The 25,447-nt window shown below is 40.5% G+C and overlaps 2 protein-coding genes across 8 annotated transcripts in view; one reads left to right on the top strand and one right to left on the bottom strand.

The window, feature by feature from the left end:
• Positions 1 to 1,599: 1,599 nt before the first annotated feature.
• On the bottom strand, positions 1,600 to 17,295 carry SULT6B1 (sulfotransferase family 6B member 1). Its single transcript, XM_069579551.1, has 7 exons — positions 17,097 to 17,295; positions 15,525 to 15,637; positions 12,965 to 13,054; positions 10,681 to 10,807; positions 6,688 to 6,782; positions 3,872 to 4,028; positions 1,600 to 1,730 (listed from the first exon to the last, which is right to left on the bottom strand). The coding sequence occupies exons 1-7, from the start codon at positions 17,293 to 17,295 to the stop codon at positions 1,600 to 1,602; spliced, it is 912 nt and encodes a 303-aa protein (XP_069435652.1).
• Positions 9,656 to 25,447, top strand: part of CEBPZOS (CEBPZ opposite strand) — a 20,935-nt gene continuing 5,143 nt past the window's right edge. For 2 of the 7 annotated variants that reach the window (XM_069583557.1, XM_069583564.1), the window contains exon 1: positions 24,130 to 24,184. The gene's annotated coding sequence lies outside the window, so the exon portion shown is untranslated. Of the gene's footprint in view, positions 9,932 to 11,357; positions 12,994 to 14,473; positions 15,025 to 17,684; positions 17,783 to 18,010; positions 18,130 to 24,129; positions 24,275 to 25,447 lie in introns of those variants that run through there. The other 5 variants (XM_069583558.1, XM_069583562.1, XM_069583560.1 and 2 more) reach the window with 5 other exon arrangements.

Here is a 25,447-nt window from a genome sequence, read left to right as displayed (position 1 = left end):
GGGGGGGGCAGGGGAGGGTGGCTCCACAACAGTGTGGAATTTTAATTCTGACACGCTGTTTCATTTGGTTTTACTTTCTTAATGATGCTGTTTTACATTTTAAATCTTAATGTTGCCCAAAATATAAATTGTTTCCTTTTTGTGTTTTTTTGTTTCTTGCTTAATAAATCCTACTCTGTGGTCATAAAAATATTAACTTGTATTTGCTTCTAAAAATGTAGCCTTTAAATCATCTTTTGACATACAGCCTTTTAATTTGTATGGAATTAATTTTTTTGAGTGATGTGCAGTAGTGGTCTGATTTTATTTCTTCTCTATCATAAGCAGTTGTCTTAGCATCAAATGTTGAAGAGTTTAGTCTGTTCCTATGATATGCAATGCCACCTTTGTCGTGTTTGAACTTTCTTTACATTCATGGGTCAGTTTGGCCACTGTATTTTATTCTGTTTGTTTTATTTTGTTTGGTTTATTTGTCTATTCCTGCTCCAATCATATGGACTTGGGCATTAAAACCCAAGTCTCTGTTCCTGCAGATTCCTGATTGACATCTCAAGGTCATCTCTGATTCTTATTCACTCTAGTTCTCAGTTCTCTCTTTAGTTTTGGTCTCTGTTAAGTCCACTCACTTTATTGGAAGCTGACCAGTGCCCCTGAAGGAATTTTTATGTAGCCTTTCATGGTGTTTTGAGGGAAGAGTCTTCAGTTTACTTAATCTACCATACTGCTAGAAATAATAGTCCTGTAATCTTTCTCAAAGCAATTTTATTTAACTTTTTTATGACTCATTCTATTCTTAACTGTGTAGAACTTAGCTTTACAGTGAAACTAGCTATAGTGTAACTATTAAGGAGATTGTTGAAAGGTTTGTTGTTGTTGTTTTTTTTTCCCAGAACACTTTCTGCTTTCTCTTGTAGATCCACATGCTTACTTGAGGCTCTCTGGTAGGAAAGCCTTCATGCCAGAATAACACAACCTCTAATATTTAGCTTTAAAGTAAAGCTTGTGTTAAGTAGAAATATGAAGTCCCTTGACAGTGGGCTTCCATAGAGCTTTCTGAAATGACACACACAGAGTACATGAGCAATGTGTTTTTCTTGAATCAAATTAGAATAGGATTTATTCATTTTACTTCAGGGAGAATTGGAATTAAATTTCCCACAGCAGTAAGTTCAGAAAGGATCAGATCACAAGGGCTCTGATCCATAGTGAGGAAGAGAGGGATTTTTGTGAGAGGGCAAAACATTGTGATCGTGATCACAGGCCTTCCTGTGATCAGACAGAAAGGCCTGTCTCATCTATGCACAAACAGATTTAGGTATATCTCTGATAGTATTGGCCTGTGGTCTTGTGTGAACCCAGAGCATGAAAGAAGTTAAAACTCCTACATCACTAAACACAGCATCCCTTTTGGATGGCTAAATTATCTTTCTGTAAAAAGTGAACAAACTTATGTTTGTGCTCAAATTTTTCATTTGTTTTCATTATTAAACATTGTTTATGTCTAAAATGTTTTTAATTATCATTATTGATTGATTATTATGTAATTATTGATATTTAAATTCAGTTATTATTAAGGAAAATAAGCTGAATTGACCAGAATCAAGGCTGGCAGTATGAGTTATACTTCAACTTTGTTCCCAGGGCAGTGCCAGCTAAGCACTCTTTGAATTTTTCGTCCATTTCCTGGTTCTGAGTTTCACTGAACAGGTTTTTCCAATCACCAACTTCACCTACAACACACACACAAAAAATAGTAGACTTAGACACCTGTTAGAATATTTCATCTTGATTTTACCATTTCTCCTTGCAGAGTTTCACTTTGAAATGTGAAATGGACACATGAAAAAAAATTACACAGTCTTAAAAAACTAGTGTAATTTTTCTTGTAAAGTTAGCAAGATTCACTTGGGCGTCCCTGTTGGTGTGGTGTGCTGTGGTAGGTGATGTACTTTTTCGGTGTCACTAAGGGGGCCCTTGACCTCAGTGACCTCCTATCCCCACCCCTCTTCCAACACCTGGGACCAAAATACCACTTTTTTAGAATCATTTTTTTCTTTCTAAAGTCTTTTAATACTTTAAATACCCATTGAGAAGATAAATTAATATTTTTTATAGCAGCTTTTGGTTAAGTCTCCAAGTGCTGAAAATTTTGCAAAAAATTATTATTTTGCCTGAGATTGAGATATATTTTTCTTATGTGATTTTAAAAGTAAAGAAGTTACTCTTTTCCTTAGACTCTTTTGATGATTTGGGTTGAAGTTGTTAAGCTCCTTGTTGCATAGCTAATGGAATGTATATTTATAAAGCAGTTTTAATGATGTGAGGAAATGCTTACATATATGAAGGGAATAAAAAAACAAAACTCTTTACAAATGTCATCAACTATATGAAACATCACAGAATAAGGCTGGAAGAAATGTGTCAAAAAGTCAAACCTGCCTCTGGTGGGAAAAATGTGGATAATTTTTAGTACTTTTTCATATCTTTCTGTACTTTCTGAATTTTCTACATGGAATAGTGTAATATTTTAAAATCACTACTTTTAGAATTTTTTTCTATTCTGAAGAGTATTTGATTAATAATATATAGAAAGGTTTTATTTTTCCCCTCTTCTTAAAGCTAATAAAATGAGGCATAAAAATCAGAGTTAAAGTCAGAAGGCAAACCAAAGCCAGATTTATATACAATGTATATTCACAGTGGATTTTTTTAAATGAGTCTTCCTTTGACAAAGTATAGTAGAATCAAGTAGACCTACATTTGTATCCCGTTTCATTAATTAGCTTTGTGCGTGCATGGTAAGTTGCTTCAATCGTATCTGATTCTGTGTAACCCTATTGACTGTAGCCCACCAGGCTCCTCTGTCCATGGGATTCTCCAGGCAAGAATACTGGAGTGGGTTGCCATGCCCTCTTCCGGGGGATCTTCCTGACCTGGGGATTGAATCTGAATCTCTTAGTCTCCTGCATTGGCAGTTGGGTTCTTCACCACTAGTGCACCTAGGAAGCCCAATTAGCTTTGTGACAAAGGATCAGTTAATATCTCTGAGTCTTGGTGCCCATATTATAAAATTAAGGATTTAATATATTTTTGCTGTAAAATTTAATCCCAGCAAAGGGCCTAACAATGATTCATGCCTAATAAGTGATAGTTGTTATATATGCTGCCTCTAAATCACATTATACTTTAATTATATATGCAATAAAAAAGAAAGCTGACAATCCTTGGGCTATATTATCATAAATTTACATAAGAAATTAGAATACTTTAATGAAATTTAGTAAAATCATCAGTGCCAGAGACAACTGGTTGCCTATCCAACACTCATTTTCTCCTTCTCCTTTATTAATAAAACTTTGATTTTAATTGAGTAATAACACACCCACCTTTTAAAAAAATTACATTTTCCAGCCAACAGCACGGTAAGAAGTGACCAATGAGATGTAAGCCACTGAATGAGGCTTCCCACAAAGTTCTGTAGAGGGGGCTCACTCAGCAAATGCATGTGATTCTCTTGCCACTCCATTTTTATTTTAATAAAATAACCCTTTAACTTTATTGTAATTCAGGAGCTCTAGCTGAACAAGGAGGCCTGGCGTGCTGCGATTCATGGGGTCACAAAGAGTCGGACACGACTGAGCGACTGAACTGAACTGAGCTGCTCTCCTTTTATCAGCAGGTGGCAAGAGAAAGGTGGGAGGAGCTTAGTACTCTAAAAGATAGCATGGAGTTACCAGTTCCAGCTCTGATCTATGTCAGACTTCTTGTTGAGGAAGAGACAAAGAAAATCCTGTCTTCTTCAGTATAAAGTTGTTTGAATTGCCTGTTATGTGCAGACTGATGGATGGCTCAGAAATCAAGGCAGCTTTACCTTTGCGGAACAGGAAGGGGCCCACAGCACCGTGTGTTTCCTGGGATTTTGCTCGCATGGCGTAGAAGGTACTTTGTGCCGAAATAGTTTGAATCTGCTCGCCAGATGGAGAGAATCCGAAGAACTCAGCAATTCGTTTTATTCCAGTGGCCAGATTCTGAAAACAAAATTTTAGAGGATAGACTTCTTTCTATGGGAATTGTGCCCCAAGCAAAGACAGGCTTCTTAGAATGTATTTTAAGCCTAATTCTCTAATTCAGCTGTCCCTTTCTATCTCTTCAAACTTACTTTGATACTTCAGTATAAATATTTGAAATTTCCCTTTACGATACTCTGTACTGATTTTACTTTGTAGTTTCAATTTACGACTTATTGAACTATTCAGGGTATAGAGTGACAGTAAGCATTCATTAGTAGGGTAGAATTTTATCTAAGATGACATTCATTTTGTTAAAAATCACCAGTATAAACCAGCTGAGGAAATTAATACATTTATATGTGCTCATTCAAATTCTCTTTTCTTCTAAATCCTGTTTGTAGCTAATACTTAATTCTATCAAGAAAGGCTCATTTTTAGAATCATAAAAGCTAGAATGAGTCTTGGAATATATCATTTAATACCTTTGTATCATCAACCTTCTCAACAGTATCATTGACCAATGGAGATTTAGAAATCTTCCAGAACAGTTTCTTAAACTGTATTCTACAAAACATTAATATATTTCAAGGTGCTGATAGATGTTTCATCGGGGGAAGGAGGGTTAAGGGTTGCAGTCAAATAAATGTGGAAGCTTTGGATTAGTAAAGGTAAGGTTTTGTCTGTTTGTTTGTAGAATCTGTCAATCTTTAATACGCTAGCGTGCAATCTGAATTTCCCAAAGGAGCAGGCTATCTACTACAGCAGTCCCCAAATCAAATTGAACAGGCAACCTCCTACCAACTGCAAGAAAGAATGATTAGCATTTGGGACAACACTAACATCCATGAATCACAAGTTTTTTTAGGAACATTCTAGACGAGAAGGGGAAAAGACTACATTAATATGTTCTTTCATGTTATATGTATGCATACCATAAACAGAAGGGATGAATTCCATTACACTTTTTTGTTTTATAAGAATGTCAGGAGAAACTAGTGTTAAAGACCCAATTCAGTTAGAGAGCATTTGAGTCTCTTCCGCTTTAACGTGCTTTCTTCCCTGGAGCTCCGGGAGTCTGGTTTCCCTCCTATGTCATTAGCTACTCCTTAGTCGCCTTTGCTGATTCCTCCCTTTTTATTCAAACTTTTCATGTTGGAGGGCTGCAAGCCTCAGTTCTTGGTCAGCTTCTCTGTCCCTATGCTTACATATTAGATATGTAATCTCATGACTTTAAATGTCGTTTGTGGGCCAGATTTACATCAGTAGCTCAGAACCCTTTCTGCATTTGAGACTTCAATACCCAACTGCCTACTTAGCCTCTCCATTTGGATGACTGATAAACATCTTAGCCTTCTGATGTTTAAAACCAGATCCCTGGTCTTCCCCACAATCCTGCTTCTCCTACTCGCATGGTGACAGCTCAATCCTCCCGGTTGGTTGGACCAATAATACTGGGGTCTCATCCGACTTCTGTTTGTTCTCACTACTCTTTCCCTCATCCAGTCCAGCAGCAAATCCTACTGGCTTTTCCATCAACATAAGTTCAGAATTCAACCACTTCTCTTCCCCTCCATGGCCCTTTCAGGTCTGAGCCACCATTCTTCCTTGCATTGCCTAGACTAGAGCAATAACCTCCTCATGGGTTTCCTTGGGTTCTCTTTCCTTCTCTCTAAAATATTCTCACACACCAGACAGAATGATCCTGTTAAAAACACGTCAGTTCCTACCACTCTTCTGCTCGAAATCCTACAGTGACTTCCCATTTCACTCGGAGTGAAAAGCAAAGTATTTCGGTGATCTGCCACTCCATCTCTCCCCCTCCAGTCCACCCCCTTACGCCTGTCCTCATCGGTTAGTCCCTTCTGGTACATCCCTACAGCCAACCGCATCTGCTCCTTTCCATAATCCTTCCAGGAGCACTCCTACCTCAGGGCCTTTGCTCCAGTCTGCTCTGCCTGGAAAGCTCTTACTCTGGTTACCTACTTGGCTCACTCCCTCATCTGCCTCCGATCTTGGTTCATGTCACATGCCTTCCATGAGGTTTCCACTATCCATCCTATTTCATGCTGAGATTTGTCCAGTATCCCAACACCCCCACCCTTGGGGATTTCTAGTTTTCCTTAATCAGCTGTGCTGTTTCTTCATTCTCACATATTATGTACATTTAAAATTTTTATTGTATTTATTGTTTATCATTCTGTCTCCCCACTTTCTCCAGCTAGAATGTAAGCTTCTCCCATATAGTGAACTTTAGTCTGTTCACTGATAAATTACAAAGGCCTAAAACAATGCTGAACTCACTAAATGTTTGTGAAGAAGCAGTTTTTAAAAATAACATTATATGGAAAAATTAATTCAAAGCTAAAAGCATATTCAGTTAAACCTCAATAGAGACCTATTGTTTCTGCCGTTCCTAATTTGGACTCTCTATCAAAGAGGGGAAAAAAGCAGTCACTGTTAGTAGTAAGTTCCTAAGAATTATTTTATTTCTATTAAATAAACAATCTAAACACATATGCATTGTTTGTTTTTTGCCCCTAGCACTGTACCACATATATGGAATATTTTTAAAAACTGAGTATAATATTTGTTCATGCAATCAGACATTATGAATAAATGTTCTATGTTGTCATTTATAGTAAATCTTGCTATAGAATACCAATAATCATAATCTCACCTCTCTCAGGTCTTCATATAATATGAACATAACATTTTCATCATCAAGATGTTTGTTCCAATTAATTGCAAAATCAAAATAGCTTCCCCAGGAAACTAAAAATACAGGGAAAAAATAACTTCTTAAGAAATTTTAAATAATTGAGGTTAAAATGATAGAATGAGAATAAAATGGTTAATGTGTGCCCTAAAATATAAACTATTTGTATGTGTGTATGATCAAACAAGACTATAAGATTACAAATCCCTGCTCCAAAAGAACTGACATAAATCAGTCCTGATGTCAGATTTTCTCATTTTCTTATTTTCAGGAACAGTAGCACAACTAAGCCAGTTGTAAAAATGGTTTCACAAGAACTACAAATTTTCATGAACATTTAGGTGACTGAAGTAATTCAGAAATAGTGAATGATACGTGAAAATCGACAGATATAATGTCAGAAAGAAATGATGAGACATGTTATCTAGACTAGCATTGTCCAATAGAAATGTCATGCAAGCCACATCTGTAACTTTAAGTTTTCTAGTAGCCATGTTCAAAACAGTAAAAAGAAGCAGGTGAAATTAATTTGAATAGTTTAATCTATGTAACCCACAGATCCCAAAATGTTATCATTTCAGCATGTAAGCAGCTTAAGTAATTATTAGTGAAACACTGCCCTTATTTTTTTTTTAAATTCTAAGGCTACAAAAGCTTGTGGGTATTTTACACGTATAAAGAACATCAATTTGATTAAGTTTTTTTGCCAAAAATACTTGATGTGTATTTAGACTTCATGAAACTTACAGTTGAAAAAACAGATTCACACACTCATACCAAACTTACTTAGAAGTTTCCAGCAACTGAATTGACTGTCTTAAAATATAAATTAAAATTAAAATTTAAAATTTAGCTCTTCACTTGCACTAGTCACATTTCAAATGCTCAATTTCTATATGTGGCTAGGGGCTACCATATTGGACAGTGCAGATCTAGACAGCTGTGTGCCTTTGAGAAACTCCCTAAACCTCCTTGTACCTTAGTTTCCTCGAATGGGGTTGTTGTGAATTTTAAGTGAATTAACACATGTCAAATGCTTAAAACAGTGCCTGATTAATAATACCCACTCAAATATTAGCCAATATTAACATTACTAGTAATAATAATATTGTCATAATTATTATCATGATTTGAGCCAGGCAGTTTCTACATGTTTTGTTGTACAAAATACTATAAATTTCCTGCCCCAAATATAGTACACTCCCTTCTTTGCTGTAAACCAAACCCTGATTAGTTGGGTCTGAGCTAGTCAGAGGGTTCTGTTTCTCACTTTCTGCCTCCCTTTGGACTCTGGTCACATGAAGTAGTCCTAGCCAGCAATCAGGAGTCTGCTGGAAGGTTTCTAGAACAATTATTCCTGTCACGGTGACCTTTCTTCGTGATCTGAAGGTGATGCTCAGAGGGACAGTGGACAACTTGAGAGAATGTTGCAAAAAGCATGACAGAGGGGCCCAGGGAACCTCAGAGCTGCTGACCCAACCTTACTGGTCTACTGGGTCAGTTGCTATCTCCAGATTTCTTAGTTAAGTGAAGAAAATAAAACCTGATCTGTTTATGCCACTGTGGTGGGGTTTTCTGCTTTTCTAAATGTTTTATTGATATGCATACATTTCATCTTTCATTGCTTTTTAAAGCAATCCAGTATGATAGGTACAATTTTATACCCATTTTATTGATGGAGAATTAGAAACCCAGAGGACCTAAGTAACCATTTTAAGGCTGCACAATAAGTTATGTGTTATTGACAACTTTTAATGTTAGTTTGGCCCCAGAGCTATTGCAACCAAACAAAATACAATACTGTGTTACCTCTCATAGGTCAGGTATTCTTATTTTCTCTCTACAACTAAGGAAATCAAAGTTTAGAGCCTTTCTCTGCCTCTTATTTTCTTCTTTGTAACATGGTGATAGTAATAGTATTATCCTCCTTTGGTTATTATGAAAATTAAAATACTGTGTGTTAGGAGCAGCATGCCAGCATGCCTGGCATGTGGTAAGTGCTCAATAAATGGTAGCTAGTTTACTCTATCTAGTGTTAATTACTAACACATAATAATAAGTGATGAAGCCCAAGCCAGGCCTTCTCATTCTACATCCTATACGTTTTCAGTACATTCAACCGCCTCTCTCTGTAAGTTGACCTTAACAAGTTTACAAGGCAGAAAATCCATCCAAGTTATTAATATCAGTGCCACTTCTTATCATTGTTAATCAAACGATTAGACTAAAAGGATCAGCAACAAAGATTCCCTAAACTAGATTGTCCCAATGATGATGAGTTTCTCCACCACTGAATGTTCTCTTGTGTTGTATCAATGGAGTATAATGTTTTAGATTTGCCTTAACTGCCTCCATCTGGTCTTAGTGAGTAGTTACTAAACAAGCCAAATCTTTCCTGTCCGTGCTTCATAAGCACCTTCTGTATACTTTCTTTTTCTCTCCTACACCCCAATCCCAAGACTTAATCTTTGCTAAGGACTCAGTACTGTACCCAGTGTCTATTCATACGGGATAGTGTCGCATTCGGAGAAGGCAATGGCGCCCCACTCCAGTACTCTTGCCTCGAAAATCCCATGGACGGAGGAGCCTGGAAGGCTGCAGTCCATGGGGTCGCTGAGGGTCGGACACGACTGAGTGACTTCACTTTCACTTTTCACTTTCATGCATTGGAGAAGGAAATGGCAACCCACTCCAGTGTTCTTGCCTGGAGAATCCCAGGGACGGGGGAGCCTGGTGGGCTGCCGTCTAGGGGTCGCACAGAGTCAGACAGGACTGAAGCGACTTAGCAGCAGTGTTGCATTGCTGTGCTGATCCCCTTTAAATGTGGTCCTTTTAGAGGGACTTGGTAGCAACTCCCTAGTGGCTCAGACAATAAAACGTCTGTCTGCAATGCAGGAGATCTGGGTTCAATCCCTGGGTTGAGAAGATCCCCTGGAGAAGGAAATGGCAGCCCACTCCAGTATTCTTGCCTGGAAAATCCCATGGACAGAGGAGCCTGGTAGGCTACCGTCCATGGGGTTGCAAAGAGTTGGACACAGCTGAGCGACTTCACTTCACTAAGGTCATCTGGCATTAATTCTTCCTTGCACTATACTGTAAGCACTCAACAGAGCCACTCACTACTAAAAAGAGACATTTATTCACCTCTGGCCACTATACCCATGGAAGTAGAGTTGCTGCCACATACAAGTAACTGAGACCGTTGGTAAGTGATTTAAATTTTTTATAGTTAATACTGCCTTATTCATAGTTGGTATGGTCTTAAATGAGATATGTGTATATAATACCTAGTTTGGTAGCCAGAACATTTGTAGGCACTTATGAAATTATGGTTATCAGTAACCAGAGGTAAAACCTTCAACATGATCTAACAAAACCTTACTTGCTTTCTGGCAAACAAGTATCGTAGGTGTGGCAGCTCATTGTCATGGTTTTCTTCTTTTTTGGCTTTTATCATTGTGCTATACAGAGACTTGTGGGAAGTGAATCTGAAATGCTTTTTGTACATGTCTATTTCAGGCCTTTTTGTCCCATGTCTGTTCTATGGCTATTTAACATTCATCCTTAACATATTGAATTGTCCAAATTATTTTGTAAAAAAGTAATGTACTGTTTGATGCCCAGAAAGCTTTATTTAAAAGTAACATTGTGGTTCCTGGATCTGCCTTAATTTATTTTTTCTTTCTTTTTTAAAGTTATTAATTTTTTAAATTGAAGTATAGTCGATTTACAATGTTGTGTTAGTTTCTGGTGTGCAGTATAGTAATTCAGTTGTATATGTAGTCTTTTTCATATCCTTTTTTGTTGTAGGCTGTTGCAATATATTGACTGTAGTTCCCTGTTCTATACAGTAGGTCCTTGCTGTTTCTTTCTTTATCCTAAAACACATTTGAATTTTTGTATTTCTGTGATTATCTGTTGAAGTCAGAAGGAACCTTTTACCAACAGCCATACCTTGTCCTTTCATGAACTGTCTGAAGAAGTCATCCCAAGACCCATAGCTTGGGATATCAGGAACATCATTGTGGAAATGGAAAAAAGATACTGCTGTGTCTTTAGGGTTTCGAAATAGCACCAATATCTGGAGAGAGAAAATTAAGTTATCTAGGTTTAGGCGTTGAACTTTGGAAAACTGAAAGTATGAGCATTGTGTCCTATTGTATACTCCCTGATTTTGTTGAGGTAGAAAGAAAGAAGGAAGTTGAAGAACAGGAGCTGGCAGATAAGGAAGCCTGGGGAAAAGGGGGAAAGAAAGAAGAAAAAGAAGATTGATATTGTAACATCGAATTTTTGCTAACAAACTGAGACAGTAAAATGTCATATGTAGACCGTGTAAAAAGGGATGAAGAGCAGGCTCACAAGAGCTGAAAAGTTAAACCACCCCAAAAGTAAAAATAACAATAATGTTAAGGACAACAAAAATAATGTTTAGAGTTTCATGGGAGAAGATCAAAGAAGGGCAGGTTGGAGGTGTGATGGGTGATGTGGAGGAAACAGAACTTCTGAATTTCAGTGTTATGTCAGCCTTCTCTGATGAGGCACAAATTCATTTTTCTGAATGAAAAGTGTGAAATAAATGTTGTAAAGAGCAAACTGAAACCCAAGAAAACCCCCCAAATTGTAGAACACTTGGCCACCCCAAGTGGGTTTGGGCCCTCTGGCCAGATTTCCCTTTAAAGAACTGAGAATGTTGTGGAATACATTATTACTGAGCACTGTTAGTGACCTTGGCAGAATTGGAGACAGCATACAAGAGGTTCGGAAGACCGGAAACAGGCAGGTAGCATTTCCCTTTTGGAAAGAGGAAACTGTGCCGCCTGCAAAGTACAAAATGACCTCCATTTAGGAGATGTTTTTGGAACTGACTAAATAGATGACTTGTGGCCACAGAAAAGAGCAAGTAATAACCACCAGTGGGCAACACAGGTTCTCTAAGAAAAAGTCATTTCTAATGGCAGTTTTTTCTTGGACATAGTTCTTAAGTTAGTAGATTTGTTGCTTATGACTTCCTCTGCAAATGGAAGAAGGCATGCCGGCAGCAGAAACATTTAAGCACATAAAACTGATGCAAAGGAGGCTGGAAAAGTAACGTAAAACTGCCCAGAGATTTTTAATAAAACTGTCCTGACTAGATCATCATCAACATTTTAATGAGGATTTCAGGTTAAGATATAGAAGCTTTATTTATCAAATTTGTAGATGGCTTGAAAGTGAGAGGGAGTCTGGATTCCAGAGCACCTCCTCAATCTAAAGTCGTGAACTGCCAGTAGTAGGGTACCACTGAATAGAGATGACTGTGCTAGTCTATGTCTTTGTTGAGATCTAAACCTCTGCCTCTAATCCAAATACAGCAGATTCTTGTCACTTGAGGGTCTTATATTTGGGGCTCTGATTACCACTCAGGAACCTCTCTGGCTCATAGCAATTTATAATTTTGCAAAGACATAAGTTAGCATGGTGAAGGCCAGCAGGCCGGAGTGTATGGGTGAAACCTCAGTATCAACTTCTTACCTTAACTGTCGTTCATCTTTTGCCCTGCCTCCTTGTGAAAGTAAAGCTTTGTTCAAAAGGCTGCTTGCTCCAAATCCAAATGCTTTATACATTACTTTAGCTCTGTGTCTTATGGAATAATCAAGGAGGAAAAAAGAATCCTACTGAGGTTTGTGATTCTACTGAACTGCATTAAATTGGGAAAATTATGGATTAAAGCGGTATTTCCAATTTGGGAGATTCTCAGTATAAAGAAACACTGTTTTACAGAGCCATCCACACCTGGCAGAGGGGACAGAGCAGTCCCTTGTAATGGGAGATGTGAGTAGTCCAGACAGCCACTCGGTGGAATTCAAATACCTAACGGGGGTTAGGGGCTTCCCCGGTGGCTCGGTCGGTAAAGGATCTGTCTGCAATACAGAAGACCTGGGTTTGATACCTGGATTGGGAAGATCCCCTGCAGAAGGAAATAGCAACCCACTCCAATATTCCTGCCTGGAAAATCCCATGGACAGTGGAGCTTGGTGGGCTACTTTATGCATATGTTTTATATCCCGGCTGAAAATACGTTTCATTTGAATGCAACTATAGCCAATATAGCTGAAGAAAAAACAACAAAGGAAACACCAAACTGCACACTTTCTTCATTAAAATTCTGTGACGAGTAGCAAACTCATCCTGTGCCTCAGCAAGCCAATATCTATACAGGAAGAACTTCACATTGAAATACCAGTAGAGGGGGACTCACCTTGGCTCTGTTCTGGAAGATGGATCCAGGTAATTGGTCATAATGGAGATGAGTTACCAAAATCCTTGGTGATGGAAACTGTTTCATTCTCTTGAAAATATAAACAAGGTTAAATCTTATGTGGTGTGTGTGTGTGTGTGTGTGTGTGTGTATGTGTGTGGTGTGTGTGTGTTGTGTATGTGGTGTGGTGTGTGTGTGTGTGTGTGTGTTTGTGTGTGTGTGTGTGTGTGGTGAATCACTCCTCGGTTTAGTACCTGAAGAGCAGTCTCAGTCTCTACTATTATTCCTCTTCCACATCCTTCTCTAGATTTTCTTTATTTCTGTTTTCTTGGTGGGGGATGAGGAATGGAGAATCACAAGGAAATACGCAATTGAAAACTTCCTTTTGAACTTCCTTCTTCTGTCCTGCTTTCCATTGCCCAATCTTTTTTTTTTTTGTCTTTTTTTTTTTTTTAGAAAAATTTACCTTTTCCCACAGCCATCCCCAAATCATTTTCTTCAAGACAGCTCAAAATCTGCAATCCACTCTTTCACTTAATGTGGATCTTTTCTACATTCAAAGTCATTAACAGAAATGTTCAAGTCTTTCTATAGCTCCTCCAAATTCATTTTTAACATCTAGATCTTTTTTTTCTTAAACCAGCAAAACTCCATGCAGTCAAATATCCTAACAGAACCTGAAAGTGCAGAATCACTTAAATATCTGAGAAATATCTTATGAGAGAAATTCTTGTCAATATAAGGACTCTATAATTGATTCTTTTTGTCTTTGTAATCTAATTCTACTGATAATTTACAAAACGAAGCTCTGTTTAATCGGATAGGGTTAAGGCTTTTATCTCAAAATCAGACCTTTAGTGTTTGTTCTGTGGTGGGCTAATGCTTTCAGTGTTTTTTTCCATGCTGGTCATCATTTCAAGCAATGAAATTATATTTAGACGTTTATAGCCAATGGTTCTGTGAAAAATTAACTAGAGACCCCAACTCAAGCAAGGGAGCAAAAACTGACTTAAAATTTTTTAAAATCAATGCTATGGGCCCAAGTGATGATTAGTAGTCATTGTTCTTGATTCCAGTTTTGGAAGTACTTTTACATTCATTCACAATAATCCTCTCAGGTAGATATTGTAACCCCCATTTTAAGGATTAACAAGAGACTTTGAGGTTTTAAGTCATTTGTGCAAAATCACACAGATGGCAATTTTCAGATTAAGTGACAGAGTGCCATTCCCACCAAACTGCATGGCCAAAAATCTCTTTAAGACATGTGAGAAATGGTAATAAAGTTCCTTAAAAGGGTTAGAAAACTATCCAGTGGGAAAATGGAGGTTAATTGTAACAAAACTAGGTAAATGTATAATTATATGTTCACGAAAATGCATGATATAGCCAACTGTAAGCAGTGTAAAGTCGAAATACAGATACATCTCAGGAAAAAAAATGTATATATTTTAGAAAAATTTTCTGTATAAAGTGAATAACCATTAAATGAAGCTTATCCTCTCACACATTTCCATTTTAAAATAAAAAGCACATTGCATAGAAAACGATCTTTGTATATGAAATATGAAAGTGAAAGTCACTCAGTCGTGTCCAACTCTTCCATGGACTACAGTCCATGGAGTTCTCCAGGCCAGAATACTCGAGTGGGTAACATTTCTCTTCTCCAGGGGATCTTCCCAACCCAGGGATCGAACCCACATCTCCTACATTGCAGGAGATTCTTTACCAGCTGAGCCACAAGGGACAATTATAATGCAAAAAGTGCTTTTAAAAATACTCTAAGAGAAAAATAAACATTTCCGATAAATTATAGACATCAAAAGACTTCAAAACCCAAATCCCTGAACACCTCATTTACAATATATTTTTCTGTTACTTCGGCCCAGTCCATGGAAATAAGTTTCCTTCCAACTGGGATCCAACTTTTAAGTTTGTATTTGTCATCCTGGCAAGTGTCTCCATCTCTTCCCAGAAATTTTCTGAACGCCCTAAGTGACTTTATTTTTAGGAACTGCGTTCTGTCTGCCTGTTGGGAGTTTTGCTGGTGAGCACTTCTGGTAAGTTTTGCTGGGAATGTGGTTTCCAGTTGGATACAGTCTTCCCTTCCCACCATGTGTTTCTGGTGTGTCTAAGTGTGGAGGGGGGCTGGATGGTCCTCCTCTCTCCTGTTCTGTCCAAGCACCAAAATCTTGAGGCAGATCCTTCCTCCCCCTTCTTCTTGTCCTTCCTGGCAGGGAGAACAACATCCTGTCTCACATCCAGGCCCTAGTTAGTTACATTGATAAGGTGAGTAATAACATGCGATAGATAATATTAATAACAGGTAGGATGACCTGTTACTACCTTCACACAAACACTAATGATTTAATCGTTTGTAAGTAATAGCAATAAGGTGATTCTGTAGTAAAATGAGATAATTCCTGAAAAGTGCTGGGATTATATGATAAGCACACAATGAATTATTTAGTGTTGTATTTTCTGAACTCAAAACTAAAAATCCCCCAATTTTACTTTCTAGAATAATTTGCTCTAAGTTTCAAGGCTCTTTTGTACCAACCTGATATTTTTCTGGGTCCCCACATTCAAGAACTGGGAATTCTGGGTATTCATACTTTTGTTTAGAATCAGCAAACATTAATTCATTAACGATGTGGAGAATCCAGTTAGACCCTATAAGAAAAATCAGAGAATCGAAGCTCATTAAGGAGTCTTGATATAATAAAAGCATGTTACTTAAACATACATATCATAAAAATTAAAATCTACAATGAGAGAATTCCCTGGCCGTCCAGTCATTAGGACTCTCTGCTTCTACTCCCGGGGGCCCAGGTTTGATCACTGGTCTGGGAACCAAGATCCTGCAAACTATGTTATAGCCTTAAAAAAAGAAAAAAAAGAAAAGAAAACCTACAACAATTCCCTGATGTGTACAACTGGTTCTTCTGCATTCAGAATAACCTGGGCTGTGGAAAGAAGCAGAGTTTTATGCAAAAGAGCATTTACTTACTCTGGTATAAAAATCAGATTATCTTGTTTCTTAAATTTCTCCTTTAACAAGAGGCAACGCTTTTTTTTAAAAAATCTAGAATATCTTCTTTACAGAACAATGTTATACTATAGAAATGGTTGTTTATTGTGTATCATGTATTTTACCTTAATGAATATTTTCTACAGAAATGTGTGATTTTGATTTTTATAAAAATACAGCATCAATTAAAAAAGAGAATATGAAATGGAGTTGGCTTTAACAAACAGAGATGGAATAACAGTTAAAAATGATCAAAAGTAGGACTTTCCTGTGGTCTAGTGGTTGAGACTCCATGCTTCTACTGTAGGGGTGCAGGTATGATCCCTGGTCAGGGAACTAAGATCCTACATGCCACCAAAAAGAAAAAAAAATCAAAAGTAGATTGTATAAAATAAAGTAATTTAGTTTCTTAACATCTTATCCTCCACTGATGAAGGACCACTATAAAGCTGGCTTGAGAAACAGGAGGATTGGTCTTTGATCCTGAAAAATAACTTAGTACATGGAAGGCACAGATGTTTATAAACAAGCCCATGCTTGTCTTCAGCCAAAAGTCAAGATGAACATCTTGGCTACCCCTGAGTACTCCATGGAAAGTGGGCCCTGTTTCTGTTTGCTAGCCCCACCATACAGCTCCTTCTGCACTCATCATCCATCCTGTTCTTTTCACACACACCTCCTCCCTCAGACACTGCGTCACACATGTTTCAGTCGTGTCTGACTCTTTGTGACCCCATGGATTGCAGCCCGCCAGGCTGCTCTGTCTGTGGGATTCTCCAGGCGAGAATACCGGAGTGGGTTGCCAGGCCCTCCTGCAGGGGATCTTTCCAACCTAGGGACTGAACGTGAGTCTCCTGCATCACAGGCGGATTCTTTACCACTGGGCCCCTGGGGAAACCCTCAGACACTGGGGTTTCTAAATCTACCAGTTCTAGTTACTGATTTCACAGGCTCTGTTCTGATTCACCATAGCTACCCACCTCTCCAGTTTCTGGCTTTGTGTAGAGATGAGATGGCCTGCCCTCCTCCCACCTTCTCCTTGCACCTTCCCCATCTACTCACTCTGAAAAAGTGCCCTTGTAGAAAAGTTTTGTTAGTTACCACACTTTGGGTAAGATGCTAGAACTATGTCATCGCTTCTGGCTTCAAAGGCTTCCAGGGCTTTGAAAGTCTCTGAGGTGCACATGGTGACTGGGTAAGGAATCCCCTGATAGGTGAAAAGCAAGTGAGACAGTACAGTTTCTTTTGATTTTTCCAAAGCTTCATCAATGTAGTCAATAAATTTGGAATTAGCAGTCATTCTGGCTCCCTGCTTAAGAACTTGCTCTGTGGTTGTCTGTGGCAGTGGTGGCTTTTAATGGGGGTTTTCAAGAGGTGGAATAAAGGGCTCCTCCCATTCACATGAGAAAGAAATACTTAATTCTCACCCACCTCCCCCCTGGCTTTTGCATACCCACCTCTGACAAAAGGCACGCCGCAGGTGCAAAACAGGCTGAGGATCAGGGAATATTACCCAATGAGTGGATTATATTACCATTATAGGCAACCCTCCCAAGGAAAGAGTAGATTTTCTTAATAGACAACAATAGATATTGAATGTCTAACACATAGTTATTTAATTCAATCAGGTATAAAATTTTAATACTAGCAAAACAATTTATGGAGGAAACCTCTCTCCTTGGTTGATAGATTTACACATACATGTCCATGGTGTGAAGTGAAGTGAAAGTGAAAGTTGCTCAGTCATGTCCGACTCTCCATGGAATTCTCCAGGCCAGAAGACTGGCGTGAGTAGCCTTTCCCTTCTCCAGGGGATCTTCCCAATCCCGGGATCGAACCCAGGTCTCCCACATTGCAGGCGGATTCTTTACCAGCTGAACCACAAGGGAAGCCCAAAAACACTGGAGTGGGTAGCCTATCCCTGCATTGCGAGTGGATTCTTTACCAACTGAGCTATCAGGGAAGCCCCCATGGTGTGATGCAGGGTGTAAAATTTTTCCCTTTTTCCCATCTAGGTTCTTTGCCTGGTCTAATAATTAAATTGATGTAAGACCGATCAACAGGAGAAAAAACAAACAGAATTACGTACTTAATGGGTGTTCCATTATAATACGCAGATTCAAAAGGCCATCAGGTAATTGAAGTTTAAATAACATCCTGATTATTAACAGGGGTTTAGGAAAGGGGTAGGGGTTTGAGGATAGAAAGGGAGGAAAGCCACTCACAGGAAGGCAGAGGAGATGTTTGGAAAACTGGGGTTGCCTGTTCTGCAGATGAGTTTTTTGGATACAAATATATCCCTGGTAATAGGTATCTTCCTGGTACAGCCCTTCTTTCCAATGTAAATTTAGGTAATTAAAGGGGGAGGTAAAGAGCTTTTCCTTAATTGGCTGGGTTTTTTAATTGCCTTTAGTTCAAAATTATCCTCATGCCAACGTGGCATATTGTAAGATGGCAAAACCTGGTCTCCTTCAGTGACAAGGAAGTGATGGAATTGCCCAGTGATTTAGTGGGGAGGAAAGAGGCACCCAACTCGAATCTACCATTTCCCGCCTCAGCAGACTTAGAAGACTACAGACCTGAGTTTGAATCTCAGTTCTACCACTTACTTGTGTTTGTTTATTTTGTTTCATTGAAGTACTGTTGATTTACAGTGTTGTATTAGTTTCAAGTATACAGTAAAGTGATTCAGTTCTTTTTTTCAGATTCTTGTCCATCCTAAGTTATTACAAGATACTGAATATAGTTCTCTGTGCTATACAGGGTGCTTGTTTATTTTGTGTATAGTGGTGTGTATATATTAATCCCAAACTCTTAATTTATCCCTCTCTCCTCCCCTTTCCCTTTGGTAATCATAGGTTTTTTTTGTTTTTTGTTTTTTTTTAAAATTATATATTTATTTAGCTGTGCTGGTCTTAGCTGTGGCATGTGAGATCTAGTTTCCCCCTGGATTGGGAATGCCAAGTCGTAGCCACCTTACCACCAGGGAAGCCCCCCTAAGTTTGTTTTTCTATATCTGTGAAATTCTTTCTGTTTTGTAAATAAGTTCATTCATTTACAAATAAGCTGTAAATAAGTATCATTTTCTTAGATTCCACATACAAGTGATATCATATGATATTTGTCTTTGATTTGCTTCACTTACTGTGATAATCCCTGGGGCCATCAGTGTTGCTGCAGACAGCAGTATCTCATTCTTTTATGGCTGAGTCGCGTTCCATTAAATACACACCACATCTCCATCCATTCACCTGTCAGTGTTTGCCTCCACATCTTGGCCGTTGTAAGCAGTCCTACTATGAACTTTGGGGTGCACTTATCTTTTCCAGTTAGTTTTCCTTCTTCCCAGGCATATGCCCAGGAGCGAGGCTGCTGGATCGTATGGGAGCTCTGTTCCTGTGTCTGTAAGGAAACTCCGCCCTGTTCTCTGTAGTTGCTGCGCCGCTGTCCCCCCAGTGTAGGAGGCTTTTCTCTTCTCCGCACCCTCTCCAGCATTTGTATTTGTACACCTGTTGATGATGATCAGTTGGGTTATTTTGAACTCGTAATATACCTTCAGAGGTATATATAAAATAGGGATAATACTAGCTGACCTATTTGACAGCAGATGTGTATGATTCCTAGAAGGGAGATGCTTTGTCAAGGGAAGCACACAATAGAATGGTGTCTCCTGTCCTCTGAGTTCCTGTCCTGCTGGCTCAAGGTCCCTGAAGTGAAGCACACACTCTCTGTGACATAGTGTTTCCCCAGCAACACTCTCTTCTTTTTCCCTGATTGAACTGGACTATTATCCCCGCTTCCTTTGCAGCTTGGTGTGGCCCTGGGGCTCGTGGGAGCTGAGTGGAAGCAGTGTGTGCAAACTTCCGTTCAGGACTTGGACACAGAGAGTTGATTGTTCTCTAATTTCTCTCTCTGCCCTTTCCTACACCTGGAGGACAGACATGATGCTGGCAAGCCAGACTTGCTAATTCACACAAAAACAGCCCTCCAGGAGATGGTAGACCAACGAGATACAGGAACTCAGCATGCGGTGGGTCACCATCCCATCACCCACCCTCAGTTCAGTTCAGTTCAGTTCAGTCACTCAGTCGTGTCCGACTCTTTGCGACCCCATGAATCGCAGCACGCCAGGCCTCCCTGTCCATCACCATCTCCCGGAGTTCACTTAAACTCACGTCCATCAAGTCGGTGATGCCATCCAGCCATCTCATCCTCTGTCGTCCCCTTCTCCTCCTGCCCCCAACCCCTCCCAGCATCAGAGTCTTTTCCAATGAGTCAACTCTTCGCATGAGGTGGCCACCCTACATGGAACCAATTTCCTGAACTGTGCGTGGAAGAATACAATTGCCTATCTTGTGGCAGCCACTGGATTTTTGCAGTCTCTTTGTCTCAGCAGTTTAGCATACATCTTGTCTAGTATAGTTTCTGGGTCAAAATGTATTTTCGGTGGCTTTTTAAGTCAACTTTCTGTAAACATCTAGTGAGCTTTTTTTCTTCTTTCTCCCATTCTCTTCTCCAAATCTTTCTCCTTACTCTTCCTCCATTTTTTTTCCTGTAGCCTTATGAATGTAGTTTTTTAAAATCCAAACTTGCCTTTCTCTAAACTCATGCTAACACTGAAGAAGTTAACCCCTAGCTGTGCATCATTACCTAGCTGCTACAGTCATTCATATCAATATATGACTTAAAATAATACTCAACATTATCGATCACCTGTATGTAGCAGACATCCTGCCAAGCTGGTAACATTACATGGATGATTTCATGTAGCTTCACTAAATAGCCCTATGAAATCAGTGTTACTGTTGTTACCATTGTGGGTTAATTGGAGTTTTACAGGAGGGAAGTAGAGTCAGACATTTGAGGAGCTGGGACAGGAATGTAGGCAGTGCAGCTGAATCCCCTGGCAGACAGATGGTTACAGCAAGATCTCTGTTAGAGGCCCCAGTGTAATTGTACTAATGCATTTCCGGTGCTGCTTTACCTGCTACGAGAAACAAGGCCCGGGGACTTTTCACTGAAAAAAAAAAACTTACCTCCTAAAGAGATGGATTTTTATGACCACAAGGGAAATAAATTCCCTGGATTCTAGAACATCATATTCAATAACAGCATTTGGGGATAAACATGGTATTAAACGTATCCATTGATTGTGAGGTGCATTCCAATTTCAGAAATGTGGACAGCATGTCCATCACAGAGTTGAGGAAGTGATACCGGTCAACAGAAAGTGTCTCAGTGAGGCAGGTGGTGGATGTGGGAGAGGAAGTTTTAATCTCCATTTTACCGAAGGGAAAGAACTGACCTAAGAGGTTTTAGAGTTAAGAATGAGTAACTAGGTTTCATTATATTTGTGATTATTTTTTTTAAGTTAGTAAAATTAAAATATTTGGGTCTTGCTATTTTTCTATATCTTTTAACATTTTTTGTTTGATTGATGTATTCATCTTTATGCTTCTTTTTGAATGTGCCGGGCCTTTGTTGTGCTCAGGCTCTGTCTGGTTTCGGAGAGCGGGGCTGCCCGCTAGTTGCAGCGCACAGGCTTCTCACTGCGGTGGCTTCTCTTGTTGTGCAGCACGGGCTCTAGGCACGTGGGCTCACTAGTTGTGGCTCCCAGGCCCTAGAGCATGGGCTCAGTAGTTGTGGCGAACAGGCTTCACTGCCCCATGGCATGTGGGGTCCTCCCGGACTAGGATCCTCTCGGACTAGGGATTGAACCCATGTCCCCTGCACTGACAGGTGGATTTCTATCCACTGCACCACCAGGGCGGAGAAGGCAATGGCACCCCACTCCAGCACCCTTGCCTGGAAAATCCCATGGACGGAGGAGCCTGGTGGGCTGCAGTCCATGGGGTCTCGAAGAGTCAGACACGACTGAGCGACTTCACTTTCACCTTTCACTTTCTTGCATTGGAGAAGGAAGTGGCAACCCACTCCAGTATTCTTGCCTGGAGAATCCCAGGGATGATGGAGCCTGGTGGGCTGCTGTCTTTGGGGTCGCACTGAGTCGGACACGACTGAAACGACTTAGCAGCAGCACCACCACCACCAGGGAAGTCTTATTACCGTACGTAACAATAGGACGTTATTCAGTGTAGGTGGGAAGGTTGTGTATTTCAGAATCTCCCTCCCAAAAAAGAAAAGGTGTAAGACTGGACTCCCTGCCAAGTGGCTTAGTGGGATTATCTCTTATATTGTAAAGAGCCTTTGTTTCCCTAGGGAAGGTAGAATTTAAGACTTTAATTCAAACAGTGACATTAAAAAAAAAGTGACTGGATCCTGTTCTGATACTAATGCCTGTGATTAGGAAGATTTAGGGGCTATCTAGAATTGGTAATGTGAGGTCTGATTTTTGTTAGTCTCCCTAAACTCAGGGCAACCTGTCAACCTTCATGCATGATTGCAGAATAATCGGGATTAGACGATGCATTTGCAGGTGGACCTCTGGTTCTGCAAAATCCCAGCTTCCTGTTCAGCTCCTGGATCCACCCAGGCCTGAGGCAAGTGGTGCTGGACCTCTCAGATGGTACTGATTCTTGCCTTTGCTGAATCTGGGAGGTTTATATGAAGCTCTTTTCCTTCAGTTTAAAGAGACTGGTCCCTCTTACCTTCTTTTCCTTTAATTTTTTCTCTCAGGCTATGAACTTACCCACACACATACACACATAAACATTCCCACCCACCCAGAGTACAGGTGACTTTTTAAAAAGTCTAAGGCGATTGAAGTCAAGACTGATGAGGAAAGCAGAGGGCTCCTGTGCATTGATTGACCCAAGGCTGTTTTTTAGAGGAAGGTAAACTGGCCCTTCCTGTGCCATCTTCCTTGGGGTGCCCCTTCAGATTATGTTGTGTTTCCTCCCCCACCCCTACCCTCTTCTTTAGCAAGAGATGTTCTACTTCCAGGGCAGTTCAAGATTAAAATTGACCTTGGAATCCAGTATGTAGGGAGAGGGAGTAACCTCTGTATTTGGAGAGTTTACTAAAAACTGGCTCCCCTTGTCAGAAGTTGACCATCAGGGAGTCAGGATGGAGTCCATGAGTTAGTGGATGCTGGAAATATTCAGGATCCAGGATGGTGTATCTGGTAACACTTTGGTCTCCTAGGCTGAGGGTGATGGGAGAGCCACTCCCTCCAGAGCACAGCAGCTGGCAGAACAGAGATCCTGCCCCCACTGCTCCTGCTTCAGCGACAGTGCCCGCTGCCGGAGGCCACAGCTCCCCACTGCTCGGTGTCCTGGCGCATCTGAAGGGAAGGCTGGGCCATCACCAACATCCTGGCCCTTCTGTCCAGTAGGTGCCCTTTGGCACCCAGCAGCAGTGGATTATCTAGACTAATCTCTGCTGCCTCATGTCAGGTAGTTGAAAGGATTCAACTCGAGGATTCCACCAGATTGACTAGCTGGTCTTCCTCTGAGGTGTCCGTGGGAGAATGGACAGCAAACTTCCTAGGTCCATGTTTGTTTTTAATTGAGGTATTTGTTTATTAAGTACATGACTGAAGGATTTATTTTAATTGAAGTATTTGTTTTTAATTGAAGTGTTTATAAGCTCCTCGTTTCTTTTTATTTAGTTGTATTAGTGTCAGGTGTGCAGCAAAGTGATTCAGTTATACATACATATACATCTATATATTTTTTCAGATTCTTTTCCTTCATAGGTTATTACAAAATATTGACTATAGTTCCCCATGCTAAACGTTAGGTCCCTGCTGGTAATGTATTTTATATATAGTAATGTGTATATGTCGGGCTTCCCTGGTGGTTCAGATGGTGAAGAAACAGTCTGAAATGTGGGAGACCTGGGTTTGATCCCTGGGTTGGGAAGATCCCCTGGAGGAGGACATGGCAACCCACTCCAGGATTCTTGCCTGGAGAATCCCCATGGACAGGCTACTAGCCTGGCGTGCTACAGTCCATGGGGTCACAAAGAGTTGGCCCTTCTCCAGGGGATCTTGCTGACCCAGGGATCGAACCTGTGTCTCCTGTAGCTCCTGCATTGCAGGCAGATTCTTTGAGGCTGAGCCACCAGGGTAGTAAGAGCACTGCTGCTGCACTGCTGCCGCTGCTGCTAAGTCGCTTCAGTGGTGCACAGTAAGCGGTAATTACGGTCTGGGGGCGGGGCCAACGCCAGGGAGGGGCGGGCTCTGCCACACTTTGCGCATGCGCAGCCCCCTGGAGTCCGCACCTCAGGTAAGGTGCTTGTGCAGGCCTCTTGCTAGACTTTTGGCTGTAGCTTTCCGCGTCCGACAGGGTCTCTCCAGAGCGAGGAGGAGGGCTGAGGTTTGTAGGGACCACGGCAGAGTTCTGGTATCATAAAGAGCACATTCGGTGACTGTATTCATCTGCACGAGGGGCGGACCCGAGTGTTTCCGGGTCGCTCGGTGACCTTGGCCCGGCGAACGGGCAGTGCTCCTTGCGCTGAGCGTGCGTGTGGGCGCCTGGCCGGGCCGGAGTGCGCTGGGAGAGCCGGCGGGTCGGGAAGAACCCGGGAGCTGGGGAGATGGCAGGAGCCCAGGCACCAGGCACCTGCGGGGGCTGCGAGGGGCTGAGGATCCCTGGTAGCCAACCTGAGACCACGCCTGGGGGCCTTGTTGGTTGCTTGGCTCTTGACACTGGAGACCTAGAAAAATTGCCTTTGTTCATTGAACACAGGGTCGGAGCTGTGAAGCCTTGTTGTTTAGAGTGGAAGGAAAGACCTTGCTGTTTGAAATGTTGCCTGGAGATGCTGAGCAGTGTCCATTGCCAGCTATGATGCACAGCTGAGGGCTTTTTGGAGGCAACATGCTTGTTTGTCTTAAGCTTGTGCATCCCGAGTCAACGTCTCAGCCCAGTGTGAAGTTAACCTCATGACACACAGCCCTGCTTTTTTCCCAGCCCACCTGAGGATTGCTTTATTATTTATTTATTTTTGGCTTTGCCCTGCTTGCCAGATCTCAGTTACAGGGATTAAACCCCTGCCACAGCAGTGAAAGTTCGGAATTCTAACCACTAGACCACCAGGGAACTCTCAGGACTGATTTAAATGTCACCGGAATTCCACCATTATCCAAAAATCTTGTCTAATCTTAGTCCATCTCCACCAGTCGTGGAATGGTATGCCTTTGGTGTTCATTAAATTGGTTTCATCAGTTGTTATAAACCCCTTTTCTGAAGCTGAGGGACTTGGAATGTGAAATGTACATATATGTTTTTGAGAAAGGTAAATGCTTTACAGTGTTATTTGAACTTTACTTTTTTCCTTTTTAAAAATTTATTTATGGACTTTACTTTTTTGAACCTTTACCCTTGCTTTCCTAACAAAACAGAATTCTACTTGAATTCTTTACTCTGTGGATTTGCCTGCAAGGCTGGCTTTGTGTTGTTTTTTTTTTTTTCCAGCACTTGAACATTAAAAAATAACCCCAAGATAGCTCCTGTGCTGGTGCTGGCTTATTTCCTGGCAGTAATGTACAG

The sequence above is a fragment of the Ovis canadensis genome, chromosome 3 (assembly GCF_042477335.2).
Source record: "Ovis canadensis isolate MfBH-ARS-UI-01 breed Bighorn chromosome 3, ARS-UI_OviCan_v2, whole genome shotgun sequence".
Taxonomy (NCBI): domain Eukaryota; kingdom Metazoa; phylum Chordata; class Mammalia; order Artiodactyla; family Bovidae; genus Ovis; species Ovis canadensis.
This window is presented reverse-complemented; position numbering and strand designations above follow the sequence as displayed.

Bases quoted from the DNA above. Each gene is read 5' to 3' on its own strand.
- SULT6B1 (XM_069579551.1), bottom strand. From the start codon at position 17,295: ATGACTGCTAATTCCAAATTTATTGACTACATTGATGAAGCTTTGGAA. The intron at 13,055-15,524 runs GTTGGTACAAAA...TATATTTTCAAG, and splicing joins GGGACCCAGAAAAATATCAG to AGAATGAAACAGTTTCCATC. The intron at 6,783-10,680 runs GTATGGCTGTTG...CTGTATTTTTAG, and splicing joins ACAGTTCATGAAAGGACAAG to TTTCCTGGGGAAGCTATTTT.